Below are 25,453 nucleotides of genomic sequence, written 5' to 3' on the forward strand. Positions count from 1 at the left end.
GATTACATAGCAGAGAAGGGACGGTGGGATTCGAAATGGTCGGTAATCTGTTTGTTATCTTGGCTTTTGAAGACCTTAGAAAGACAGGGTAGGATAGATATAGGTCTGTAGCAGTTTGGGTCTAGAGTGTCACCAACTTTAAAGAGGGGGATGACCGCAGCAGCTTTCCAATCTTTGGGAATCTCAGACGATACGAAAGAGAGGTTGAACAGGCTAGTAATAGGGGTTGCAACAATTTAGTCCAACACCCCCAAGAGAGGGTCAAGATTGTCTAGCCCGGGGCGGCAGGGTAGCCTAGTGGTTAGAGTGTTGGACTAGTAACCGAAAGGTTGCAAGTTCGAATCCCCGAGCTAACCCACTGTTCCTAGGCCGTCATTGAAAATAAGAATTTGTTCTTAACTGACTTGCCTAGTAAAATAAAATAAAAATAAAAAATTGTAAAGGTCTAGATTTTGCAGCTCTTTCAGAACATCATCTATCTGGATTTGGGTAAAGGAGAAATGGTGGGGGCTTTGGCGGGTTGCTATGGAGGGTGCCGGGCAGTTAACCGGGGTAGGGGTAGCCAGGTGGAAAGCATGGCCAGCTGTAGAGAAATGCTTATTGAAATTCTCAATTATAGTGGATTTATCGGTAGTGACAGTGTTTCCTAGCCTCAGAGCAGTGGGCAGCTGGGAGGAGGTGCTCTTATTCTCCATGGACTTTACAGTGTCCCAGAACTTTTCTGAGTTAGTACTACAGGATGCAAATTTCTGTTTGAAAATGCTAGCCTTAGCTTTTCTAACTGCCTGTGTATATTTGTTCCTAAGTTCCCTGAAAAGTTGCATATCACGGGGGCTATTCGATGCTTATACAGAACGGATGCAGGCAATGAGGCAGTGATCGCTGAGATCTTGATTGAAAATAGCAGAGGTGTATTTGGAGGGCGAGTTAGTTAGGATGACATCTATGAGGGTGCCCGTGTTTACAGATTTGGAGTTGTACCTGGTAGGTTCATTGATAATTTGTGTGAGATTGAGGGCATCAAGCTTGGATTGTAGGATGGCCGGGGTGTTAAGCAAGTCCCAGTTTAGGTCACCTAGTAGCACAAGATAGATGGGGGCAATCAATTCACATATGGTATCGAGGGCACAGCTGGGGGCAGAGGGTGGTCTATAGCAAGCGGCAACAGGGAGAGACTTGTTTCTGGAAAGGTGAATTTTTAGAAGTAGAAGCTCAAATTTTGGGGGTACAGACTTGGATAGTAATACAGAACTCTGCAGGCTATCTTTGCAGTAGATTGCAACACCAGCCCCTTTGCAATTCTATCATGGCGGAAAATGTTATAGTTAGCGATGGAGATTTCAAGGTTTTTGGTGGTTTTCCTAAGCCAGGATTCATCCACGACTAAGACGTCCTAAAGCAGTGAGTAAAACAAACTTAGGGAGTAGGCTTCTAATGTTAACATGCATGAAACCACGGCTTTTACTGTTACAGAAGTCAACAAATGAGATCACCTGGGGAGTGGAGCTAGGCACTGCAGGACCTGGATTGACCTCTACATCACCAGAGGAGAAGTAGGATGAGGGTACGGCTAAATTCTATACGAACTGGCCGTCTAGCACGTTCGGAACAGAGAGTAAAAGGAGCAGGTTTCTGGGCACGATAGCATAGATTCAAGGCATAACGTACAGACAAAGGTAAGGTAGGATGTGAATACATTGGAGGTAAACCTAGGCATTGAGTAATGATAAGAGAGATATAGTCTTTAGAGATGTTTAAACCAGGTGTGGTCATTGCATATGTAGGTGGGACAACATGGTTGGTTAAGGCATATTGAGCGGGGCTAGAGGCTCTACAGTGAAATAAGACAGTAATCACTAACCAGGACAGTAATGGACGAGGCATATTGATATTAGAGAGAGGCATGCGTAGCCAATTGAACATATGGGTCCAGTGAGTGGTTGGGCTGACTGGGAACACGGCGATTCAGACAGTTAGCAGGCCGATGCTAACACTCTAACAGTTAGTAGGCCAGGGCTGGCAAGCTAGCAGTTAGCCGACCGGGTTCGCAAGCAAGCAGTTAACAGAACGGGGCAGGCAAGCAAGCAGTTAGCCGACCGGGTTCGCAAGCAGTTAGCCGACCGGGGCAGGCAAGCTAGCAGGTAGTAGACCGGGGCTAGCAAGTTAGCCTTTGGGGGATGTCGCAATGGGGGTAAATCTATTCTTTCCTCTTCGTGCGGTGACGTCGATAGACCAGTCGTGGAGTTAGTAGGGTTCCAATTAGCTCTTGGTAGCTAGTAGGCCTAGCAGGTTAGAATAATGGGCCTTCAGCGGGTGTCGCGCCTGAGGGGCCTGTTGGAATCCTTGGGCAGATTATGTCGGTATTCCAGTCTTAGAGGATCGGCGGGGTTCCGTGCCCCTTACCAGCAGTAGAAGGGGTCCAGATATTGTAGCCCAGGAGTGGGCTTCGGTGGTAGCACAGGAGCCCTCGCCGGGCTAGCTTCAAATTTAAACTTGAAGCAGATCAATCAGAAATGGACAGGTCATGGTGCTGAAAGTAATTTGAGCGCTTGCTCCGGGATGGAAACGTTAGCCAGGAGTGGTCACCCGGCACTGCGGTTAGCTAGTTGCGAAGATCCAACATGTAAGCAGTGGTGTAAAGTAACTAAGTAAAAATATGTTTGGGGGTATCTCTACTTTACTATTTATATTTTTGACAACCTTTACTCCACTACATTCCTAAAGAAAATATGTGCTTTTTACTCCCATACATTTTCCCTGACACAGGAAAATGTTCAATTTCATGCACTTATCAAGAGAAGACGTGGTCATCCCCACTGCCACTGATCTGGCGAGAAGGGTCCAATTGCGGCCTGCAATTTGGGGTGATCCTGCATGTGGGCATTCCAGCATCTGCAATAACCCCTCTTTATACTTCTATTGGTCCCCTTTTAAGCTTTTTTTCCTCCGCCCTTTTAGGCGACAACGGTAGCTAGCTAGCATGGACACCGGTAGACAGTGGCTAGCTAGGTAGGACTCCTGTACACAGCAGGTGGGTTGTGGAATAGGTAGCTAGCTAGCTAGGACACCGATAAACAGTGTTGTTCGCTCCCACCTGTCGTGCACTGCTTTCCCTCAGTTCTGTTAACGACAGCATGGGCAGGTGTTTGGCAAGCGGGAGCGAAGGACACTGTGTGCTAGCTAGCTAGAAGGACTCCGGTACACAGCAGGCGGTAGGCTGTGGCGACACCGGCAGCTAGCTAGCACACCAGTAGACAGCGTCCTTAGCCCCCCAAAAAACTCTCAATACATGTATTTCCCTTTTAACCCACATTTTAAATTGCATAGATGATCAGGGGAAATCCAGAATATCAGAAGTGTCACACAAGCATGAAGATGGCGTCTTTGAGGGCAGGCGTGCTATGTCTCAGTCAAGGAGGGTTTAGTATTTTTTTTTTAAATCTATTCCAGGGGAGGGTCATGTAATTTGTAATTGATTAAATTTCTATATTTTAGTGTTTTAGAATGAGCTACTTATTATGCTATATATTGATATGTGCCCAATGCTGCTGGGCACACAATATCAGGTGTGCCTATAGGCTATTTAGTGTGGTCTCAATCAAATTATCCATAGCCAATAGGCTACGAAGTGAATGCTCGGAGAAGAAGAGAGCAAAGTTATATTTCTGAGATATCTGCTGGGATGATGTAAATAAAACTAGGCTGCATTACACACTGCAATGGATATTCCAACCCTGGGCCCCGGCCTGCTCCGCTCTTGCTGATCAAAACCTTTTTTGTGTGCTGCTGCCTAACCAATGCTGTGCTGTGTAAACCTATAGTGGCAGTTCAGGAGGAGAGGCAAAGGCTTCTTCGGAAAATAATTTTTGATCTTACACATAGACTAACCTATAGCCTATGTTCACTTTGAGAAGGAGAGCGCTAAGATGAGGAGGACCAGAGATCAACTTTGATAGCTTGCTACTACTATAATTAATTTGATTAAAAACAATATGGTTCTTGCCCATTATGTATTTATCAGAGTTATTGACCTCACAATAAGCCAGATTCAAGTAACTTGCATTGTGGTACTGAAACTTGAAGCAGATCAATCGGAAATGGACAGGTCATGGTGCTGAAAGTAAGTACATTTGAGTGGGCATAATTAATTTAAACTGTCTTCATTTTAATTCGACTTTACTAACAAGAGGACTTTGTGTTGGTGCCTATTTAAGAAATAAGAGGTAGGCCTACCTGTTTGGCAGACAAAATTAGGCTATAGGCTGTTATCTGTTATATCCATAGATTTGTTGGTCAATTCCTCCACCCACCATGCACTATTTAACCTCTTGAATGTAACTAAATGTAATTTTAAAAAATCTACATAAAGTAATTATTTATCATAAACAATAACTAGTAATGTTGCATACTCCAAGAAATGTTAAAATCTCACATTTCTGGTCATTGAAAAAAATAAATGACTGAGGTGCTGTCACTTTTGAGGAAACAAGCTCAGGTACACAGTACAAATATGATAAAAATATGAAATATTTTATATGTATTTCCTATTCAACAAAACTGAATAAGACTTGAAATCACTTACATTTTTTTTCTAAATATCTATTTATAAAACGACTAACTATAAGATTTCACCTTCCTTAACTGTAAAATACATATTTGTATATTTAGTGTTAGAGAAAATTAGCATATTTTCTAAAGGTCTCCCTTGATCAAAACGTCTGCCCCCATCGTTGTGAACCTCACATATAGCTCTAGCTTTGCTTTCTGAACTCATTAGGAACTCGCCTTTCATCTCATATTAACCTTGTCCGTCTATGACAAACAAAGTGGTATTTGTTTTAAATTCATTAATTGTTTTAGATTATTGGGTATGAATCTAAATGTGCTACAGCCACGAAACCACTCTATCGCGCTGGGCTACTGAAGCCCGCGGAGGTGGAGCACGGAGAACATAACGCACGCATGCTCATCTACGATGCTGCTCAGATTATTGCAATCGATTTTCATTACTGAACTCGGAGACAAACACACTTCACAAGATATGCCTACTCTATTTCTCCGAGCTAAAATCCTGTCATGAGCAGAATAGTTCACACATTTTCTAAACAGAGACGCATAAATAGGACACAACGTGAGGAAGACTAAGCCAACCGTGAGTGAGGCAACATTTGGTCACAATTTCAAAATTCAAACAGAATCAACCAATTCGAACTCGAAAAGGGGGCTGGGTACGTTTTCTGAACCACTCCAAAACGATGGAGTTGCATAACTTCAGAAAACAACGGCAGTTTGTGGGCAAGGCAAGCCCACTCGATGCTAATCAACCAAGGGGCACACACACCCCTCTATCGTCAACGCCCCCTCCACAATCTCCCTCCCCGATAGGTCCAGGCAGAGATGGAAAAAAACAACAACAAGGGCTTTAAAAACATCCACATTGTTCCGTCCATCAGTAACATCTGGTTATCAAACCGGGGTACTGTGGCTACATTCTCCTGTTTTTCGGCACATTGTTTATTCTCCTCCATCTCCGGGGAGGACAGAAATCAAAGTTTACAGTTTTTTTCTTGCGTGAACTCAAAACGCGAACATGCCCAGCAAGAGGAAGAAGAACAAGCGCCGCATGAGAAGGGTGGTAAGTGCGGACCACCTGGGCTCGTTCAGTTTCTCAGTGTTGTAGCTAATTAGGCCAGTGGTTCCCAAATAGGGGTACTAGGACCTGGGGGTACTTGGCCTATCAACGGGGGGTAATTGAGAAGACTCATGAGACTTTAGGCCAACTGTTAAAATGCACATGAGGAGTACTTCATGGGTACTCTGGGCAGAGCAAACTTCAGTTGGTGGTATAGTAACCGAAATAGGTTGGGAACCACTGAATTAGGTTTTGATCACCTGCGATGTTTGGAATTCATTTGCGCTCCATGTTTTCATCCACTCAGGTAATTGAAGGCCATTGAAAATTTCATCCATTAAAAATATGCAATTTCAATGGATGAAATGTTCAATGCACTTCGATTACTATGTGTGTGTGTATGGAATGGATGAAGGATCGGTACCATGGATGAACAAACCTCCTTGTACGCTAACTAAATTGTTTTTCAAACCTAAATTACTTCAGTCATGCATTTTTAAGCCGAGTGGATGCATGTGAAGAAACCACTGCCAATTTGTCCGTCATACATGCCTAACATCATTTCCAATCCATCCCTTCCAATCCATTGGATGTGGCTCACCGTTCCTCTCCTTGCTGGCTTTCCGTTCCTCTCTATGCGGCGCGGTAACACAGCGCGCTGTTGGCAATGTTTGATAAGGGCCGTGCATAAAGTTTGATCTCGCTGGGTATGCTTCTCGGCCAAGTAGGTTATCTATAAATTGTTATAAACAATCAGTGACGTGGTCATGCTGGTTCGTAGATTTTGTCAATTGAATGAACGGTTTATCATAAGCACGCAACATCGGCGCAAATTGCGCTCATATGCAGTGGTTGCGCTCGAAGTTTGTGATTGTAATTGCTTGGTTCGTCATTGGGCATAAACTGTCAGCTATTCATTGAATTGTCGTGAGCGGAGTTATAGCGTTTAACGTACTCGTCGGATTAGTAAAACATCTTAATTGTATATTCAGAGGTGGAATGGCAATAATTTACTATTTTACACAAGCACATATCTTGCAAGATGCTCTGCACACGCTGTACCTGGGGCTTGGGTGGAGGGCGGCTGAGCCTTTCCTTCATAAGGGGGGGGGGGTCGAAGGGAAGGGCCAGAGAAGTTAAATGTGTTTTCCATCTTAGAACATGCGCCCCTCCATTTATACCAAGATCACCTTATGCAACAAAGGAACACATTTCTCCAATGTTACCTAGCAAGGTCTATTCTTCAATTAACATCAATTAATTACAATGTATATTCTACAAATTATTTAGATGTTCTCCAAGGCTCTTTCATAGGTCTGCTGTAAGTCAGTTAACATTGTACATGCACTACACTTAAGATTCCTTGCAAATACTTCTCAGTATGGTGAGATTGGAGTTCTCCTAAGTACCCCCCAACTCAAACCAAGGCTGTATTTGGTAATGCATTTTATGCATGCCATGGGCCTGTACAATCTTTGAAACCTGTCACAGAAGCCCAGATAAAGACGTATCCCAAATCCTTATCACCTTTGCATGCTCATGATATCTATGGAGGGGCATATTTATATAACTTCCATGCACACTGTAATCTGTATCATGTTATGTAATTATGTAATTGTATCATGTGTGTAATTAAATGTATTGTTGTTGATGTGTATTTATGCAAATGATTTGATAGTAAAATTAAAATGTGAAACTTCAATAAAGATCTTTTTAAACAAAAACAAGACAGCAGGGGACTCTCTTGCTGATTGCAATGCAATCAGTTCTGCTTCAGTGCTTTTCTTAACTTGTGCTTTTTACATGTGCTCCCCTGCCCCTTCAAACAAGTCTCTCTAGTTTCTTTCCAAAGGATGACGATGTCTGGTAAATGGTTTTAAGACTACTCCTATTGACTGGCTCAACCCTAAATCGTACCAGTGCGAATGGGCTGGAGGTGTTGTTTTGACTGACAGACCAAAAGGCAGAGCTGTTTTTTTATGTACACTCACTGAGTTTATGCGCTTGGCGGCTCTGTAAACTCTGCTGGCTGGCCGGGCCTCTCTCTCAGCTAACAAGGCATAGGGTGTGATTATAACATGATTATAATAAGATTGATGTGATTAGTTCAGTCTGCCCTGCGGGGCCCCATCCCTAGCCCTGCTGACTCGCGGGTTTCGGTCCCGCCTGACTTGACGTGTCAGAATCACTCGGAGTCAGACAATTTACCACCATTATCTAACCCGTTTTGCCCCCCCCCCCCTCTCTCCGCCGCATTGATTGGCACCATAGCCCAAAGGTTAAGTCCTCTGTCCTCTCTGGGAAAACATGTTGGTCCTAGTTTGGTATTCCTGGTATTTCATCGAATAGAATAGACCCTCTCCCCTTAACTCCAAACTAGACAAGTAATTCAATAACAAACAGCCCTCTGGCTGGATTACCTTCAGCAACCTCTCCTCATATTTTTTCTCTCCATCTCTCACTGTTTAATCAAAGCAGAGGGATTCATATTAAAGTTCATCAGACACACTTCTCTCTCTGTCTTTGTGTTGAGCAGCAGGCCCAGAGGAGAGTCCTTGAGGAGCAGCATTCTACTGGCGCAGGCAAAGGAACCCCAGGAGTGGCTGCCGTGGCACCCCCCCTTGAAATATTAAATTGTCCCCCCCTTCTCTCACCCCCTCCAGTAGTAAAGGTCCCAGTCGTAAAGCCCCCTGAAATATCCAATTGTCACCCCCTTATTCCCCCCACTATAGTAGTAAAGGTCCCATTCGTACAGCCACCGGCCCCAGTCAAAGTACCAGATCCTGAGGCTGTGGTGACGGTGGTAGAGCCTGAAGTGGTAGCAGCTGAGGTTGAAGTTGAGGCCCCAGTCGAAGCTCCAGTGGAGGTTGAAGTCGAGGCCCCAGAAGAAGTTCCAGAAGAAGTCCCAGTCGAGGCCCCAGAAGAAGTCCCAGTCGAGGCCCCAGTCGAGGCCCCAGAAGAAGTCCCAGTCGAGGCCCCAGAAGAAGTCCCAGTCGAGGCCCCAGAAAAAGTCCCAGTCGAGGCCCCAGAAGAAGTCCCAGTCGAGGCCCCAGAAGAAGTCCCAGCCGAGACCCCAGAAGAAGTCCCAGTCGAGGCCCCAGAAGAAGTCCCAGTCGAGGCCCCAGAAGAAGTCCCAGTCGAGGCCCCAGAAGAAGTCCCAGTCGAGGCCCCAGAAGAAGTCCCAGTCGAGGCCCCAGAAGAAGTCCCAGTCGAGACCCCAGAAGAAGTCCCAGTCGAGGCTCCAGAAGAAGTCCCAGTTGAGGTCCCAGTCGTAGAAGCAGAAGCTCCTGTTGAGCCCCCTACAGAAGAAACTGCAGCAGGGCAGGAAGTTGAAGAAAGCATCATTCCAGAGACTGAGCCAGTAACTGAGGTAAGGACCCGCTCTCCCATTTTGAATTTGTTTGGGAATGGGGAAGATATGGTTTCAGGTGGTTTCGGACATGTTGGGCATGGACTGATTTTTTAAAATGTCTTTTCACAAGTGACAGTTTCTGTACTTAACATTAAACCAGCACCCAACACTTGAGTAAAGTTCTATCTTTGCTGTGCAAAATGGTTCCCTGGTTGCTTTGCTGTGCAAAATGGTTCCCTGGTTGCTTTGCTGTGTAAAATGGTTCCCTAGTTGCTTTGTTGTGCAAAATGGTTCCCTGGTTGCTTTGCTGTGCAAAATGGTTGCCTTGGTTGCTTTGCATGGAAATGAGATGAAGTAGTGTCAGCGTGGTGTGGAAATGAGATGGGGGGGGGGGGGGGCAGTAGGAGAACAGTATGTTCTATTTAACAGAGGCTGTACATGTACAGGAGTGTGGGCAGGGCCCCTGTTGCAGTCACTATACATTAACCTTGTCTACTGTAATTTGTCTTGGATGGATTTGTCTGTTCTAAAACTGATTTCACTTGTGTTTTCCAGATGATTGTGGTAAGAGTAACTTAATAACATGAGATGACTTTCCTCTAAAGCTGTTTTAAGGTTTCTAATGAACCAGGTTAGCTAACACTTTCCCCTACACATGACTGGCGTTAGTTCAGTTACAATATTCTCCAAAGTTCCTCCGATGCTGTAGCTATATGACGTGTGTGCTGACATGTGCTCTCACATGTATGTGAGTGTGTAGCGAAGGGATAAGGGGGTGGTTATATATGATGATGGACTCTAGGTCAGCCGATAGAGCTCCACAGTAAAGTACCAGCCCCTCACTCCCCTTGCAGGCTCTGAGGGCCCAGGCGGTGTTCAGCCCTTGGATCCCCACCCCCCCCCCCCCCCAGCCCACCAAGCCCTCTTTTCCTCAGCCCTAGGCCAAACATTTTGTACCAGGCAGCTTTCTCTCTTGGCTCTTCCTCTTTCCTGCTCTTCCCCTCTTGTGTGCCCACTTATGGGGCCCCTATACAGGTGCACTTTCTGTCTGGCACCTGTTGTCATCTAGTGCCTCTGCATGATGTCCCCCACCTTTCTAGTGCCTGCCTTCCTGGGCTGACTGAAACTAGGCATTTGTTATGAAAGGTGACCATTTTTTTTCTCCACTTCACCCATCTCTCTCTCTCTCTCCCACATGTGGAAGCATTTACCATATAGGAAGCTTCTCCAGAATATAACACGAGGCTAGCTCTCCTATATGTGCTGAATCATTTCTCTATTTTGTTCTCCAAAAGTTCCCCTCCATTGGAATTGGAGTGCCATTTAGCTCTGTCAGGATTTCTGTAGTAAATGTCATTGTTAATTTTTTACATTGTGGGTATATTGTTCCCTAGCTTCTACAGCAAAAACAGGAACTTGGCTGCTAGGAAGGAGGAGGAGGAAGGGGGTGTGTACTAGGAACATTATGTCCATAATGTGCTCTGAAGGGGTTAAATTGTGGTCTGTCTGATAGAAAGGGCTGCACTAGGATCAGTTTTGTACATTTTGGCGAGACAGAGCTGCGATCAGACCAGTTTGGTACACAGTGTTCCACAACAGCTAGGGATGGTAGTAGCGGCTGTGGCTATGTGAATATAGGCTGCCAGTGGAAGGCCTGTAGCCCACAGTCTCTCCCTCCCTCTACACAGCTCTACCCGAGCTATATATTTACTTACCTGGAGCTATAGACTACGTGCTTGTTCAGTATAGTTATGGTCCCTTCAACAGATCACTTTTAGACCCCTTGTCTTAGTAACATAACGTGCTAGAAAAATGCTGATGACTTTTTCTATTAAAGGTCCCCAAAGCACACACATCCCTGGGATGCTCGTCTTTTCAGTTCGCTGCAGCTAGCGACTGGAACGAGCTGCAACGAACACTCAAACTGGACAGTTTTATCCCAATCTCTTCATTCAAAGACTCAATCATGGACACTCATACTGACAGTTGTGGCTGCTTTGCGTGATGTATTGTTGTCTCTACCTTCTTGCCCTTTGTGCTGTTGACTGTTCCCAATAATGTTTTTATCATGTTTTATGTTGCTATCATGTTGTTGTCATGTTGTGCTGCTACCGTTCTGTGTTGTCATGTGTTGCTATCATGTTGTTGTCATGTGTTGCTGCCATGTTGTTGTCATGTTGTGTTGCTACCATGCTGTGTGTCATGTGTTGCTGCCATGCTGTGTTGTCATGTGTTGCTGCCATGTTGTTGTCATGTTGTGTTGCTACCATGTTGTTGTCATGTTGTGTTGCTACCATGCTGTGTGTCATGTGTTGCTGCCATGCTGTGTTGTTGTCTTAGGTCTCTCTTTATGTAGTGTTGTCTCGTCGTAATGTGTGTTTTGTCCTACATTTTATATATATATATATATATATATATATGATTATTATATATTTTTTTTTAAATCCCAGCCCCGGTCCCCGCAGGAGGCCTTTTGGTAGGCCCGTCATTGTAAATAAGAATTTGTTGTTAAGTGACTTGCCTAGTTAAATAAAGATTAAATTAAATAAAAACATAACTGCCCATTTGAACAGAGGTGTTCTATCTGCAGTTTGTATAATTTCGGTGTTTGACCATGTTCTGAGGTTTCGTCAATGTGGAGGTCGTGTGATTAGTGTGATCTATCTCCCTCCAATAGGGTACCCATTTTAGACAGGCTTTTTTCTGGCCTGGTTCGTGTCATTTGTAAAGTAGCATATAGACTTTATGTAGGAGGGTAGGCTCCAGTCCCAGAAATGGAAAATTATTTACAATCTCTGCACAAATGATGTGCTGTAGACAGTGTCAGTATTGGTCAACACACCTGATAGCACAGTGTGTGTTCAGTACCAAGTGTGCATGCTGTGAATTACGCACCGAGGTGGAGAGATGGACCATGTGGCACAGAAGACAAAGGCTTGGCGGAGGGGAGGGGAGGGGGTGAGGGCAAAGATGGTTTCATTGTAACCTCCATCTTGAGCTATGAATAGATATTTGTTATTTTTTCTCTGCCTGCCATGGAGAGAGGGAGAGAGGGAGATAGGAGGGGGGCGTGGCAGATCTCTGGCATTATGTAATTGGCTCTAACGTCACTTCGTGTTCCATACCCCCCCACACACAGACTCCTATGTAGTCGACACAAAGCCAGCACTGAGGGAGGGTGTGTGCAGTGTACACCTAGTGTATTTTCTAAGGAAAGGTTTATGATCTCTGAAAGTATATTTAACAAAACCTTGCATTTATTACACATGGGTGAAAAACATAACAATTGGGCACCACTGACCCACCCACTGTTTCTAAAATACAATTCCATCATGTAGTTGTATTAATTATTTAATACAGAATTTAAATCTGAATTGCTTAATCCTAACTTGATGTTCCAAACCGGATGACTTCTACTCTGCCACTCCAATATCAGTTTAACTTTATATCCATTTGACTATAGCAGTCAGCGAAATGTATATTCATAACGACTCCTTTCTCTCTACTTCTTCCAGGCCATACCCATTCCTGAGGCCCCTGTGTCAGCTCTTGCTGAATTTGAGGTAACCCCCCCCCTGACCCCCCCCTCCAATCAACTCACTGAACTCTGTTCCTCAACTCGCTGAACCAGTCATGGAGCCCCCGGGCACCCCGAAATTCTCCCACAAGTCATCTGCTGTTGCTCAAACATGGCTCTGGTTGAGCAGCAGGGTCTGAACAAAGAACAAGCCTGTCTACAGAGAGGTGTTCCTACATGCAGCTAACAAAAATACATGGAAATGTCTGCTCTATCCAAAATTACAACCAGCTTATTGCAGAATTACCGCAAAAATGGAAGAGGCAAGTAAGGAACTTGTCTGTTAGCCCTGCATTAAAGACCAACATTGGATAAAGAAAATTATTATTAAAAAAAATAAGTATACCAGTTTTATGTAAGGACCAAAAAATGTACAGATGTGACATACAGATCGCAAAATAGTTGGGAAGAGATTTTCGATGTACCGATTCCATCACACTTGGTTTATGAACTGATACACAAAACAATGCCGGATGCAAAATGTTAATTATTATACCAAATTCTTGCAACCAATAGAATGTTATAGCTTTGCAGATTTTTTCTGCGAAGAGACAGAATCAATAGATACTTTTGATTTGGTACGGTCCATATGTAACTTGTTTTTGGTTGCAGGTTCAGGACTGGCTGAAGAAGTGCAACATTTACCTGGAGTTAACTCTGCAAATAGCACTGCTGGGTGATCTGAAAAGTAATAGTCAATCGATCAATAATATAATAATACTCATAGCAAAAGGGTTTATCTTTAATTGACAATCTCTAAACTACAGTATGAGAATATAAAGGTTCATAACTTTTGTGAAACATCACAGCACAGTTGAAAAATTCAGAAAGTGTTCAGGCCACTTGACTTTTTCCACATTTACATCAGTATTCAGACCCTTTACTCAGTACTTTGTTGAAGCACCTTTGGCAGCGATTACAGCCTCGAGTCTTCTTGGGTATAAGATTAGCAACCTATATTTGGGGAGTTTCTCCCATTCTTCTCTGCAGATCCTCCCAAGCTCTGTCAGGTTGGATGGGGAGCATCGCTGCACAGCTATTTTCAGGTCTCTCCAGAGATTTTCAATCGGGTTCAAGTCCGGGCTCTGGCTGGGCCACTCAAGAACATTCCGAGACTTGTCCTGAAGCCACTCCTGCGTTGTCTTGGATGTGTATTTAGGGTTGTTGTCCTGCTGGAAGATGAATCTCTTTGCCCCAGTCGGAAGTCCTGAGCACTCTGGAGCAGGTTTTCACCAAGGATCTCTCTGTACTTTGCTTTGTTCATCTTTACTACTCTCCCAGTCCCTGCTGCTGAAAAACATCCCCACAGCTTGCTGCCACCACCATGCTTCACCATAGGGATGGTGCCATGTTTCGTCCAGACGTGATGCTTGGCATTCAGGACAAAGAGTTCAATATTCGTTTCATCAGACTAGAGAATGTTGTTTCTCATAGTCTGAGAGTCTTTAGTTGCCTTTTGGCAAATTCCAGGTGGGCTGTCATGTACCTTTTACAGAGGAGTGGCTTCCGTCTGCCCACACTATCGTAAAGGCCTGATTGGTGGAGTGCTGCAGAGATGGTTGTCCTTCTGGAAGGTTCTCTGATCTCCACAGAGGAACTCTGGAGCTCTGTCAGAGGGACCATCGGGTTCTTGGTCACCTACCTGACCAAGGCCCTTCTCCCCCAATTGCTCAGTTTGTCCGGGCGGCCAGCTCTAGGAACAGTCTTGGTGGTTCCAGACTTCTTCCATTTAAGAATGATGGAGGCCACTGTGTTTTTGGAGACCTTCAATTCTGCAGACATTTTTTGGTACCCTTCCCCAGATCTGTGCCTCGACACAATCCTGTCTCTGAACTCTACAGACATTTCCTTCGACCTCATGGCTTGGTTTTTGCTCTGACATGCACTGTCAACTGTGGGAACTTATATAGACAGGTGTGTGCCTTTCCAAATCATGTTCAGTCAATTGAATTAACCACAGGTGGACTCCAATCAAGTTGTAGAAACATCTCAAGGATGATCAATGGAAACAGGATGCACCTGAGCTCAATTTTTTTGTCTCATATCAAAGGTTCTGAATACTTTAGCAAACATTTCTAAACCTGTTTTTGCTTAGTCATTGTGGGGCATTGTGTGTAGATTGATGAGGAAAATGCTTTATTTAATTTTAGAATAAGGCAGTAACAAAATGTGGAGAAAGGGTCTGAATACTTTCCAAATACACTGTATTTCAGTAACACTACTAAGAATGCAAGATGCCAAAGCGAGGAACCCCCAATAAAGAACTGTCCAGTCCACACTGGAACATAGTTCATTGTACTTTGGGGTCATGAGAGGAAATGTTTTAATTCCATTAAATGTAATTGAATCTCTTGGAAGTGTTACTGGTCTCAGCTCTTCCTTCCTATTTTGTTTTATTACAGATATCACACGTACACACAGCAATGCTGATGAGTACCTTGACGATGAAGACTCTGACTGATTTAATATATTTTAGAATAAAGATGTAATGTAAAATGTGGAAAAAGTCAAGGGGTCTGAATACTTTCCGAATGCACTGTATATGGCAAATACAAAATGTAAACTGGATGGTGTTCAGATATAGATGGGAGGGGTTGAGGGTAGCTGAAGCATGAGACTGAAAACAAACAAAAATAACTTATGTATAATATACTGTGTCTGTAAAATGTATATAGTATGTAAAGCTGGAAGTAGAATCCATTAGCTTAGTCCAATTAGGGGATGGGTGGTAGGGTTAGGGGGAAATAATAAAGTACAAATATATATATGGTGGATTGGAAATTATGCAGACAATTGCATTGACAGAAGCCACAATATATTTGCATTATTAAAGCTGATCCACCCCCTAAAAAACATTTAAAAATAATAATAATTTTAAAAAGGTGTTCCTACTAGTATGACACCTTCCTCCCACCTTTTCACTACCAGTGTGTTCAACAACTACCTCTCCTTCTGCATTAAGTTTGACCATTAACGGTGCTCTTTTATAAATATGTACACTAACTCCTTGTTGTCCCTATTCAGGTTCAGGTCGCAAACTCCGTAGCGATTACCACAGAGATCGCACAGGTAAAATATTACCTTTGTCGCTAGTATGTCACTGTGCAATATGAAAATAATATAGTGCATGCCATTTTAGTCCAAGTGATACTGGGCCCGGTTTCCCAAAACCATCGTTATTAATGTTGCACTTGAAAACGTTAGTAATTTAACGCCTGCCTCAGACCAATCGTAGAACAGCTAAGTGCATCGTAGGGTGCTTTTTTCCCCCTCCCGTGTCACTTTACACAGGCAATCTTCATTAAACATACAATCACAGGGTTTATCCATCTCTGTTTAGTTCTATTTAGCTACTTCTAGACTACAGTCTTTAATTTCTCAATATATTTCATGATGTGTTGCCTAATGTGCGCAATGATGAATTAATGGATTTTTATTGGGTAAGCATTAGAATGAGCCACCTCAATATTTACACCCGTAGGTGGTAATATTGTTCTAGGGGGTGATCAGTCATCTGTAGTGTGAAATAATTATAATGTTACGGTAAGATTTTAGTAGAGAAAGCTGATCTGAGAGCAGCGCTCTCTTTTGTTCCTATCAGTATTGACACATGCTCCAACGATGCACTTAGCGGCCGCTCTCTCTGAGGGGTGTTTTGGGAAACGCATCTTCAGCCATTGTAAGAAAGATGCATCGTTAAAACACTCGCAAGCCTAAATTCCATCGCTATCGGGAAACCGGGCTCAGGTGCAAGGCAGAATCTGCAGTGAATCTAAGGTGTTTCAGTAGTAGCCTACTGTGTGTATATCAGCCATACTGCCCTTGCATGGTGTGGCGTTTGACGGTGTTCCACTGCATGTTTAGACTCATGATGAGCCGGGGCTCGAGGCTGAAGTGGAGGCTGAAATAGTTGACGAGGTCCAAGCGAAAGTAGAGGCAGTAGTTGAGGAAGAACCAGAGCCCGATCCCATGGTCAAGGCCGAAGCTGCCCCAGTTGTAGAAGCTGAACTTGAACTGTCGGGAATCAAAGACGGAGACAGTCCTATCGTCAAAGCTGAAGCCATTCCTGAAGATATTGATGTAGAAGAGGTGCTACATCTCTCTGCCTCTGTTGAAAACTCAACTCAAGCCCTTTGTGTTCTGTTACGAGATGTTGTCTTGTGTGAATGTGCATGTAGTGTGTGGTTTGCTCTGTTCCTTCCCTTTTCTCTTAAACAGCATTCAGAAAGCATCTGATCATTTTTTTTCATTTAGATTTTTTTCTTGTAATTTCTCCTCTTTTCAGCATGAGACTGTTATGGCAGAGGCACCTGAAGAGGTTCCAGTGGTAAGCTAATTTCTCACTACATTGAACAAAAATATAAATGCAACATGCAACAATTTCAAAGAATTTACTGAGTTACAGTTCATAATTCATCAGGCCCTAATCTATGGATTTCACATGACTGGGAATACAGATATGCATCTGTTGGTCACAGATACCTTGGAAAAAAGGTAGGGTCATGGATCAGAACCAGTCAGTATCTGGTGTGACCACAATTTGCCTCATGCAGCACGACACAACTCCTTCACATAGAGTTGATCAGGCTGTTGATTGTGGCCTGTGGAATGTTGCTGGATATTGGCGGGAACTGGAACACGCTGTTGTACACGTCGATCCAGTTAATCCCACATGCTCAATGGGTGACTTGTCTGGTAAGTATGCAGGCCATGGAAGAACTGAGCCATTTTCAGCTTCCAGGAATTGTGTACAGATCTGTCCAGTACAGTTGAAACTGGGATTCATCTGTGAAGAGCACACTTTTCCAGCATGCCAGTGGCCATCGAATGTGAGCATTTTCCCACTGAAGTCGATTACGACGCCAAACTGCTGTTTGGTCAAGACCCTGGTGAGGACGACTAGCATGCAGATGAGCTTCCCTGAGAAGGTTTGACAGGTTGTGCAGATATTGTTTGTTGTAAAAAAAAACACAGTTTCATCCTGGACTGGTGTGGTTACATGTGGTCTGTGGTTGTGAGGCCGATTGGACATACTGCCAAATTCTCTAAAACAACGTTGGGGGCGGCTTATGGTAGAGAAATGAACATTCAATTATCTGGCAACAGTTCTGGTGGACATTCCTGCAGTCATTATGTCAATTGCAAGCTCCCTCAAAACTTGAGACATCTGTGGCATTGTGTTGTGTGACAAAATTGCACGTCTTAGTAGCCTTTTATTGTCCCTAGCACAAGGTGCACCTGTGTAATGATCATACTGATTAATCAGCTTCTTAGTATGTCACACCTGTCAGGTGGATGGATTATCTTGGCAAAGTAGAAATGCTCACTAACAGGGATGTAAACAAATTTGTGCACAAAATATGAGCGAAATTAGCTTTTTGTCCGTACGGGAAATTTCAGGGATATTTTATTTCAGCTCATGAAACATGGGGCCAACACTTTACAACACTTTATATTTTTGCTCAGTATCTTTTTAAAATTGTGCAACTTCTTATACATTGTGACGATGTGCACTGAGAGTCGGAACATAAAATGGGGCTGCAGGTAGCCTAGTGGTTAGAGTGTTGGCCTAGTAACCGAAAGGTTGCAAGATCAAATCCCAGAGCTGACAAGGTAAAAATCTGTCTTTCTGCCCCTGAAACAGGGAGTTAACCTGCTGTCATTGAAAATAAGAATTTGTTCTTAACTGACTTGCCTCGTTTAATATAGGTAAAAAATTAAATGGAACATAATACGAAACAAGAAGCATAGACAGGAAACAAAAACAATGACACTTGCGGAAGGAACCAAAGGGGGTGACATAGGGCAGGTAATCTAGGAAGTGAGGGAATCCAGGCGAGTGATGGTGACAGGTGTGCGCCATAATGAGCAGCCTGTTGAACTAGAGGCCGGAGAGGGAGCGCATGGGACATATTATCTAGATTAATTTTCAACGCTTTTGTATCAGTTCAACGCAGGCTGGGCTTTTGAGCTAGTGATCGTTCCTATTAGGAAGGATCGCTGGAGCACTTCACACTTTTGTTTGCTTCATACAAACAGGACCCAGGAAGCAATGGTAGATTGTCACCTAATTTTTGCTTTGGTGTTAAACTGACACGTGCCCCAACCTCTCACCTCCCAGCAGACAGAAATTATCCCAGAAAAGCTGTGGAAGCCCGTGGAAGCACCGATTGAAGAAGCCCCCGTAGCCAAGATCGCTCCAGCAGAGCTCCTCGTAGAGGTAAGGCTGACCAAGATATGGCATTCTCAGTCCTTTCACTTTTCTCAGTAAGAAAGTTGAAATGGAAATTAAGTTGGAATTTGTATATCTGAACATTGGGCTCATAACTCTGTCTATTCTCTCCAGGCCTCAGTAGACCCTGTCATCAACACAATGGCTGACTTTGCCATCACAGAATCTGTTCCCGTTGTGGAAGCAGCCATGGCTGAGCAGGTGAAACTCGCGCTCCAATCATACCCACTCTTGACACATACACACAATGACCACATTTAGCTGTGCACATTGTTCCAGATAGTAGCACATACAGTGCCTTGCATAAGTATTCATCCCCCTTAGAGTTTTTCTTATTTTGTTGCATTACAAACTGTAATTTTTAATGGATTATTCTGTTGGATTTCATGTAATGGACATATACAAAATAGTCCAAATTGGTGAAGTGAAATGAAAAAAATTACTTGTTTCAAAAAATGTGATAAAAAACTTGATAAAAAATAGAAAAGCAATGCGTGCATTTGTATTCACCCCCTTTGCTAAGAAGCCCCTAAATAAGATCTGGTGCAACCAATTGCCTTCAGAAATTACATAATTAGTTAAATAATGTCCACATGTGTGCAATCTAAGTGTCACATGATCTCAGTATATATACACACACACCTGTTCTGAAGGGCCCCAGAGTCTGCAACACCACTAAGCAAAGGGCATCACCAGGCAAGCGGCACCATGAAGACCAAGGAGCTCTCCAAACAGGTCAGGGACAAAGTTGTGGAGAAGTACAGATCTGGATTGGGTTATATAAAAATATCCCAAACGTTGAACGTCCCACAGAGCACCATTAAATCCATTATTAAAAAATGGAAAGAATATGGCACCACAACAAACCTGCCAAGAGAGGGCCGCCCACCAAAACTCACAGACCAGGCAAGGAGGGTATTAATCAGAGAGGCAACAAAGAGACCAAAGATAACCCTGAAGGAGCTGCAAAGCTCCACAGCGGAGATTGGAGTATCTGTCCATAAGACTATTTTAAGCCGTACACTCTACAAAGCTGGGCTTTATGGAAGAATGGCCAGAAAAAATCCATTGCTTAAAGTTAGAAATAAGCAAACATGTTTGGTGTTCGTCAAAAGGGATTTGGGAGACTCCCCAAACATATGGAAGAAGGTACTCTGGTCAGATGATACTAAAATTGAGCTTTTTGGCCATCAAGGAAAACGTGATGTCTGGCACAAAACCAACACCTCTCATCACCCCCAGAACGCCATCCCCACAGTGAAGCATGGTGGTGGAAGCATCATGCTGTGGGGATGTTTTTCCATTGGCAGGGACTGGGAAACTGGTCAGAATTGAAGGAATGATGGATGGCGCTAAAAACAGGGAAGTTCTTGAGGGAAACCTGTTTGTCTTCTAGAGATTTAAGTTGGGATGGAGGTTCATCTTCTAGCAGGACAATGACCCAAAGCATACTGCTAAAGCATCACTCGTGTGGTTTAAGGGGAAACATTTAAATGTCTTGGAATGGCCTAGTCAAAGCCCAGACCTCAATCCAATTGAGAATATGTGGTATGACTTAAAGATTGCTGTACACCAGCGGAACCCATCCAACTTGAAGGAGCTGGAGCAGTTTTGCCTTGAAGAATGGCCAACAATTCCAGTGGCTAGATGTGCCAAGCTAATAGAGACTTACCCCAAGAGACTTGCAGCTGTAATTGCTGCATAAGGTGGCTCTACAAAGTATTGACTTTGGGGGGGTGAATAGTTATGCACGCTCAAGTTCTGTTTTTTTTCTCTTCTTGTTTCACAAAATAAAATATTTTGGATCTTCAAAGTGGTAGGCATGTTGTGTAAATCAAATGATACACCCCCCAAAAAAATCTATTTTAATTCCAGGTTGTAAGGGAACAAAATATGAAGAACGCCAACGGGGGTGAATACAGCAAGCCACTGTATCCCGCTTAAGGTCTTGTTCAGGATAAGCCACTGTATCCTGCTTAAGGTCTTGTTCAGGATAAGCCACTGTATCCCGCTTAAGGTCTTGTTCAGAATAAGCCACTGTATCCCGCTTAAGGTCTTGTTCAGGATAAGCCACTGTATCCCGCTTAAGGTCTTGTTCAGGATAAGCCACTGTATCCCGCTTAAGGTCTTGTTCAGGATAAGCCACTGTATCCCGCTTAAGGTCTTGTTCAGGATAAGCCACTGTATCCCGCTTAAGGTCTTGTTCAGGATAAGCCACTGTATCCGCTTAAGGTCTTGTTCAGGATAAGCCACTATATCCCGCTTAAGGTCTTGTTCAGGATAAGCCACTGTATCCCGCTTAAGGTCTTGTTCAGGATAAGCCACTGTATCCCGCTTAAGGTCTTGTTCAGGATAAGCCACTGTATCCCGCTTAAGGTCTTGTTCAGGATAAGCTGTTTACATGCACCTTTGATATCCCGCTCACAAATATCCCGGTTTCCATGAATAAATGGAATATTCCTCATTTTAAGTTCATATGGGTTAAATAGAATAGTAACTGAAATCTGGACACTGACTGTAGGTCTATAACCTCTCACATGTAGAGTAATATAATTTTAACTCCTGCAGAATTAAGAATTTCTTACAGTAAAATTGAAAAAATTTTTTTTTGTAGGAACAGGAGTGGAGTAATGTGATTTCTTTCAGCATCTCTTACGAAAACAAGTTACACGTGCATTTGCATCATCTTTGACAGTTATGCAAGCAGACAGTATTTCAACCACAAAATATGCACCCAAGACGAACTGAAGTGTTATCAGAAACGTGTTTAATCATTTTCTCAGCTACCTAAACAAAATAGACAACTACTGTAGATTACTAGTGCATTCATTCTGGTGAACACTACTTTAGTCTTCTGAGCAACAACTTATAACAAGAAGAGAAGCTGCATGTATCTAACTATAGTTGACAAATGGCCTACCAAAGTTTGGAAATTATAGGCAGAAAAGTATCCAAATTAGGGGTGAATGTAGCATAAGCCAGTTAGGCTATACTGTTGTATCAGCAAAATAAATTGTTATGGAGGATCGAACTACACAGCTATAACACTCTTTTTAAATGGATTTGTTTGACAATCAGATGAAAACATCACAAAATCCATATGTGAAACAGTCCCTGCAGAGACAGTGAAAAACAGTAAAAGGGATAAGATGTTTACATGCCACAGTATCCTGTCAGAAAGAAACATATCCCAGGCTTCTTTTCGGGCTTTCGCATAACCGGGATACAAGCTTTTTCGTGTTATTGTAAACAGGATATGATGTTTATATGCGTAAACTAAAAAACAGAATAATTGAGTATCCAGAATAAGAGGATATTGGTGTGCATGCAGATGTGGTCACATTTTGTTTTGGCACACCTTTAATCATACACCATGACCACCTGCTGATGTCCCCTTCCTCAAGTCCGACTGCATGTCATCTCTGTTCAGGTGCCCGCAGTTTCAACGGATTCACTTGACGCCCTATCGGAGTTGCTGAACGACATCACTCTAGTCACTGAGCCCGCCCCTGTCACAGCTGATAAAGTCATTGACGTGAGTCTCCTACATTTCTCTATGCAGAGATGCTTTAGTAGAGCAGACGTGACACACAAAACACACTCCTGTAACCCTGTTGTCTGATTGGTCTCAGGAGCCAGAGTGTGAGGAGAAAGACGTGACAGAGATGAGGGTGAGAGACAATGCACTTCCACCCAATTACCGGCCCTGCTCGGAGGACCTGCTGGTCAGAGTTGAATCATAATAACCTAAACTTCTCATCCACTCACTAATTTTGAATTCAACCAACTCTTTACTCTATCACCTTGCTATATAATAACCTTAACACAATCAAACACTTGGGTGTAGGCTATCCTCTCATAACTTCTAATTTTAAATGCTCTCGCACATTTTGAAATGTGGCATTCCAGGGGTTCTTCCTCTCTCATGGGTTTCTCTCTGCCATCTGTGGATTGATCCTCCCTCGCCTCTCTCCTTGTGGTCTTCCTTTTTACATTCTGTTCATTCCCTTGGTTGTGGGCTGCTCCAGCTTGTTTCATTGCATTGGGCATGCCAAGTACTGTAGTTGGACTACTGGTTTATTTTTTACTACTCTGGTATTGATTAATTAGGATCCCCATTAGCGACAGCTAGTCTTACTGGGGTCCGACAACGAGAAATACATTTGACCAAAAAAATACTTTACAATTGTTACGCATGCCTCTTGGGAGGGAACGCAACACCCTGCAACACTCAACTCCGTGGAGTGAAAGCGGTATGGGATTGCAGGTAAGGATGACAAAGGCAGAGAATTACACCATTAACAGGGAATTTATTCCTTCACACGGTAATTCTGGGTCAAAGGGTCTGGACTGAACCAAAGCAAAGAAAGTAAAAGTTAGAGCCCACTCTCCTACCCACAATTTATCTATTTTTAACACCACCTGGCGTGCTAACCAAAATACAGGGGGTAGTCCGCTCAGGTCTTACCTAGTGTGCATAGACAGTACATACTACGAGTATATGTATGCCCGCAGGCCTCTTGCCTAAGCACTCCCAAGGTGCCTTCCCCTACCCCCCTGGGAACAAATTAAACAGATTAATACAAAGAATTTCAATAATCAAAACAGTCCTTTTGACATAAACATACCTCTGCAGAACCGGCTACAAAATACTTTTCAAAAAGTGTCTGAGCAACAACCAACACAGAATATCAAAGACGCTCTCCCTGAGCAACAAACAATACTGAGGCATACCCTTTTAAGCTGCAGAAGGAGTCTAATTGAAGACAGCTGTATCCTTTGACGAGAAGGCGGGGTCAGAGCTCCAATTATCGATGGGACCGACCAATCAGCTGCTTAGGACTTCAGGAAGCTATTTCCTGAAATACACACATAGACACATACAAACCCACAACAACACAGAAACTGGGGAACGTAACACAATTTACATACATTTAAAAACATGTAATGTGTGTGCATCTATCAGTTACACGTCAGTACATATACACAAAGCCAGAGTTCACATGGGGTAAGAAGCATTGTTGGGAAAGAGCTTGCAAGAAAGGCACTTCACTGTACTTGTGCACGTGACAACTTGAAACTTAGTGGTGCGCTCAACAACATTGACTGTCTGCGTTTCCTTTCACAGGCTAAAGAGGAAATTGGAGCCCAGATGGAAATCGAGGCTAAAAAGGATGCCATAGATGAGAAGACGGTCCTTGACGTCATCTCTGGAGATTTATCCACCCCCCACCCTGTTATCTCAGAACTGCAGTGTCACACGCAGCTCGCCGCCCCCAAGGTAGGAACCTATAGTGTATTGAACTATCCCAACCAATTGTGATCAGTCTTTAAGTATTTCAAATCAACCACCCTCTGTTCTAAACTCTTCTTGTTCTTTTAGGAAATCCCAACAGAGGCAGTGCTGAATGGACAGATGGCAGCTGAGGTGGCCATTGAGGGATAGATCTCTATGGGTGACGACTTGTTCAATCTCCCTAAACACTGAGTTTGAATGCATAAGGTCTGGATTGGCATTAACATCCTGTTATTGTTCCTGTCTCCCCACAGATGTCCTCAGTCAGTATGAAAGACTAAAGAGAGCCTGACAGTGAGCCGACCAGCGAACTTTACTTTTCATTTTTTAGGGCTTAAAGGGACCGCTGGGAAATTTGACAGACATCCAACACTCAGTGCCTTTCTTGCTTGGGTTCTTACAAACAAAATATTAAACAAGTTTAAAATGCGACATGAAGGTGGGGGAATAACACTTTTTTGTTGTTGATCAGAATGTGACAATTTGGAATAAACAAATCATGGCTTTCATAGATTTCTGTATCCCATTGCATATATTGTGGATTTGCCTCAATTGTAAATGGCATGCATTGTGTATGAATACTGTAGAATTAATGAATGTGGCAATGGCTTGTCTTCACATGTTTGTATGGATGAGAGGGATTAATTCCTTGTACACGTTTCCTGTTTTAACCTGGTTTGATTCCTTTTTGTGAAGGGACAGTATGGCAGTTTGTACAGTACCATAGCTACCCCCTCTTCTCCCTATCCCCATTGTGGTACTTTTGTTTTTTCAGGGACTGTATGATGACAGCTCCACCCTCTTTACTGTGTAGTGTCAGTGTGTCTACAGTCCCAAGTCTGTCCTGGGCAATGTGAAATGGTGTGTAGTTTTAGGTCCTCTGACCAGATGCTCTTAACATTTAATTACCTATGCTGCCAACTTAAAATAGAGTATGGGGGCCTGTAGATCCTGTTTTTAGTTTTTCTTTTCTTTTTCTGTTTTGTATAGACCATATGATGTGGTACAACCGCTGTTTGTGTTCAGTTACGTGCTCTGGAATTGACCATGGAGTTGTCATGTAATTGAGGAGCTGGGTTGGATTTCATTCACCTTTTTGAATAAAGATGTTACTCACCAAGTTCTTGATTCAGTTGTTGGCCTGTGTTCTACATTCCTTAGTAATAATGTTTTTGTTTGTTTTAACACATTCAGCTTGAGTTCCACATTAGCATAACGTTTGAAACTATAAATAGTTCCAGGCAGCTGAAGCAAGCACATTTTGTGGGATGGAATACAGTTGTTATTAGCTCACGATCCTTTATCAATATTTAATAGTACCACAATCTAGAAATGTTGCAATCGCACAGTTGGAGAGTGTTAAC

The 25,453-nt window shown here is 43.3% G+C and overlaps 1 protein-coding gene across 6 annotated transcripts; it reads left to right on the forward strand.

Annotated features, from left to right (window-relative positions):
- Positions 1-5,383: 5,383 nt before the first annotated feature.
- On the forward strand, positions 5,384-25,210 carry LOC112248177 (fibrous sheath CABYR-binding protein-like). Of its 6 annotated transcripts, none has more exons than XM_024416991.2 (13): positions 5,384-5,635; positions 8,169-9,002; positions 12,500-12,547; positions 15,586-15,630; positions 16,426-16,650; positions 16,847-16,888; positions 18,686-18,781; positions 18,908-18,994; positions 22,224-22,328; positions 22,426-22,518; positions 23,922-24,074; positions 24,177-24,249; positions 24,344-25,210. In XM_024416991.2, exons 1-12 carry the CDS (start codon positions 5,591-5,593, stop codon positions 24,237-24,239), a joined length of 1,836 nt encoding a protein of 611 aa, XP_024272759.2. In that variant the 5' UTR covers positions 5,384-5,590; the 3' UTR covers positions 24,240-24,249; positions 24,344-25,210. The 6 variants fall into 6 exon arrangements, with proteins under 6 accessions (XP_024272759.2, XP_024272763.2, XP_024272758.2 ...); XM_024416990.2 differs by having other exon boundaries at positions 5,385-5,635; positions 18,683-18,781; XM_024416992.2 differs by having other exon boundaries at positions 5,387-5,635; positions 18,683-18,781; positions 22,426-22,464.
- Positions 25,211-25,453: the final 243 nt, after the last annotated feature.

Source organism: Oncorhynchus tshawytscha, linkage group LG04 (assembly GCF_018296145.1).
Source record: "Oncorhynchus tshawytscha isolate Ot180627B linkage group LG04, Otsh_v2.0, whole genome shotgun sequence".
Classification (NCBI taxonomy): Eukaryota; Metazoa; Chordata; class Actinopteri; order Salmoniformes; family Salmonidae; genus Oncorhynchus; species Oncorhynchus tshawytscha.

Bases quoted from the DNA above. Each gene is read 5' to 3' on its own strand.
- LOC112248177 (XM_024416990.2), top strand. From the start codon at position 5,591: ATGCCCAGCAAGAGGAAGAAGAACAAGCGCCGCATGAGAAGGGTG. The intron at 22,329-22,425 runs GTGAGTCTCCTA...GATTGGTCTCAG, and splicing joins CAGCTGATAAAGTCATTGAC to GAGCCAGAGTGTGAGGAGAA. The intron at 24,075-24,176 runs GTAGGAACCTAT...TTGTTCTTTTAG, and splicing joins CGCAGCTCGCCGCCCCCAAG to GAAATCCCAACAGAGGCAGT.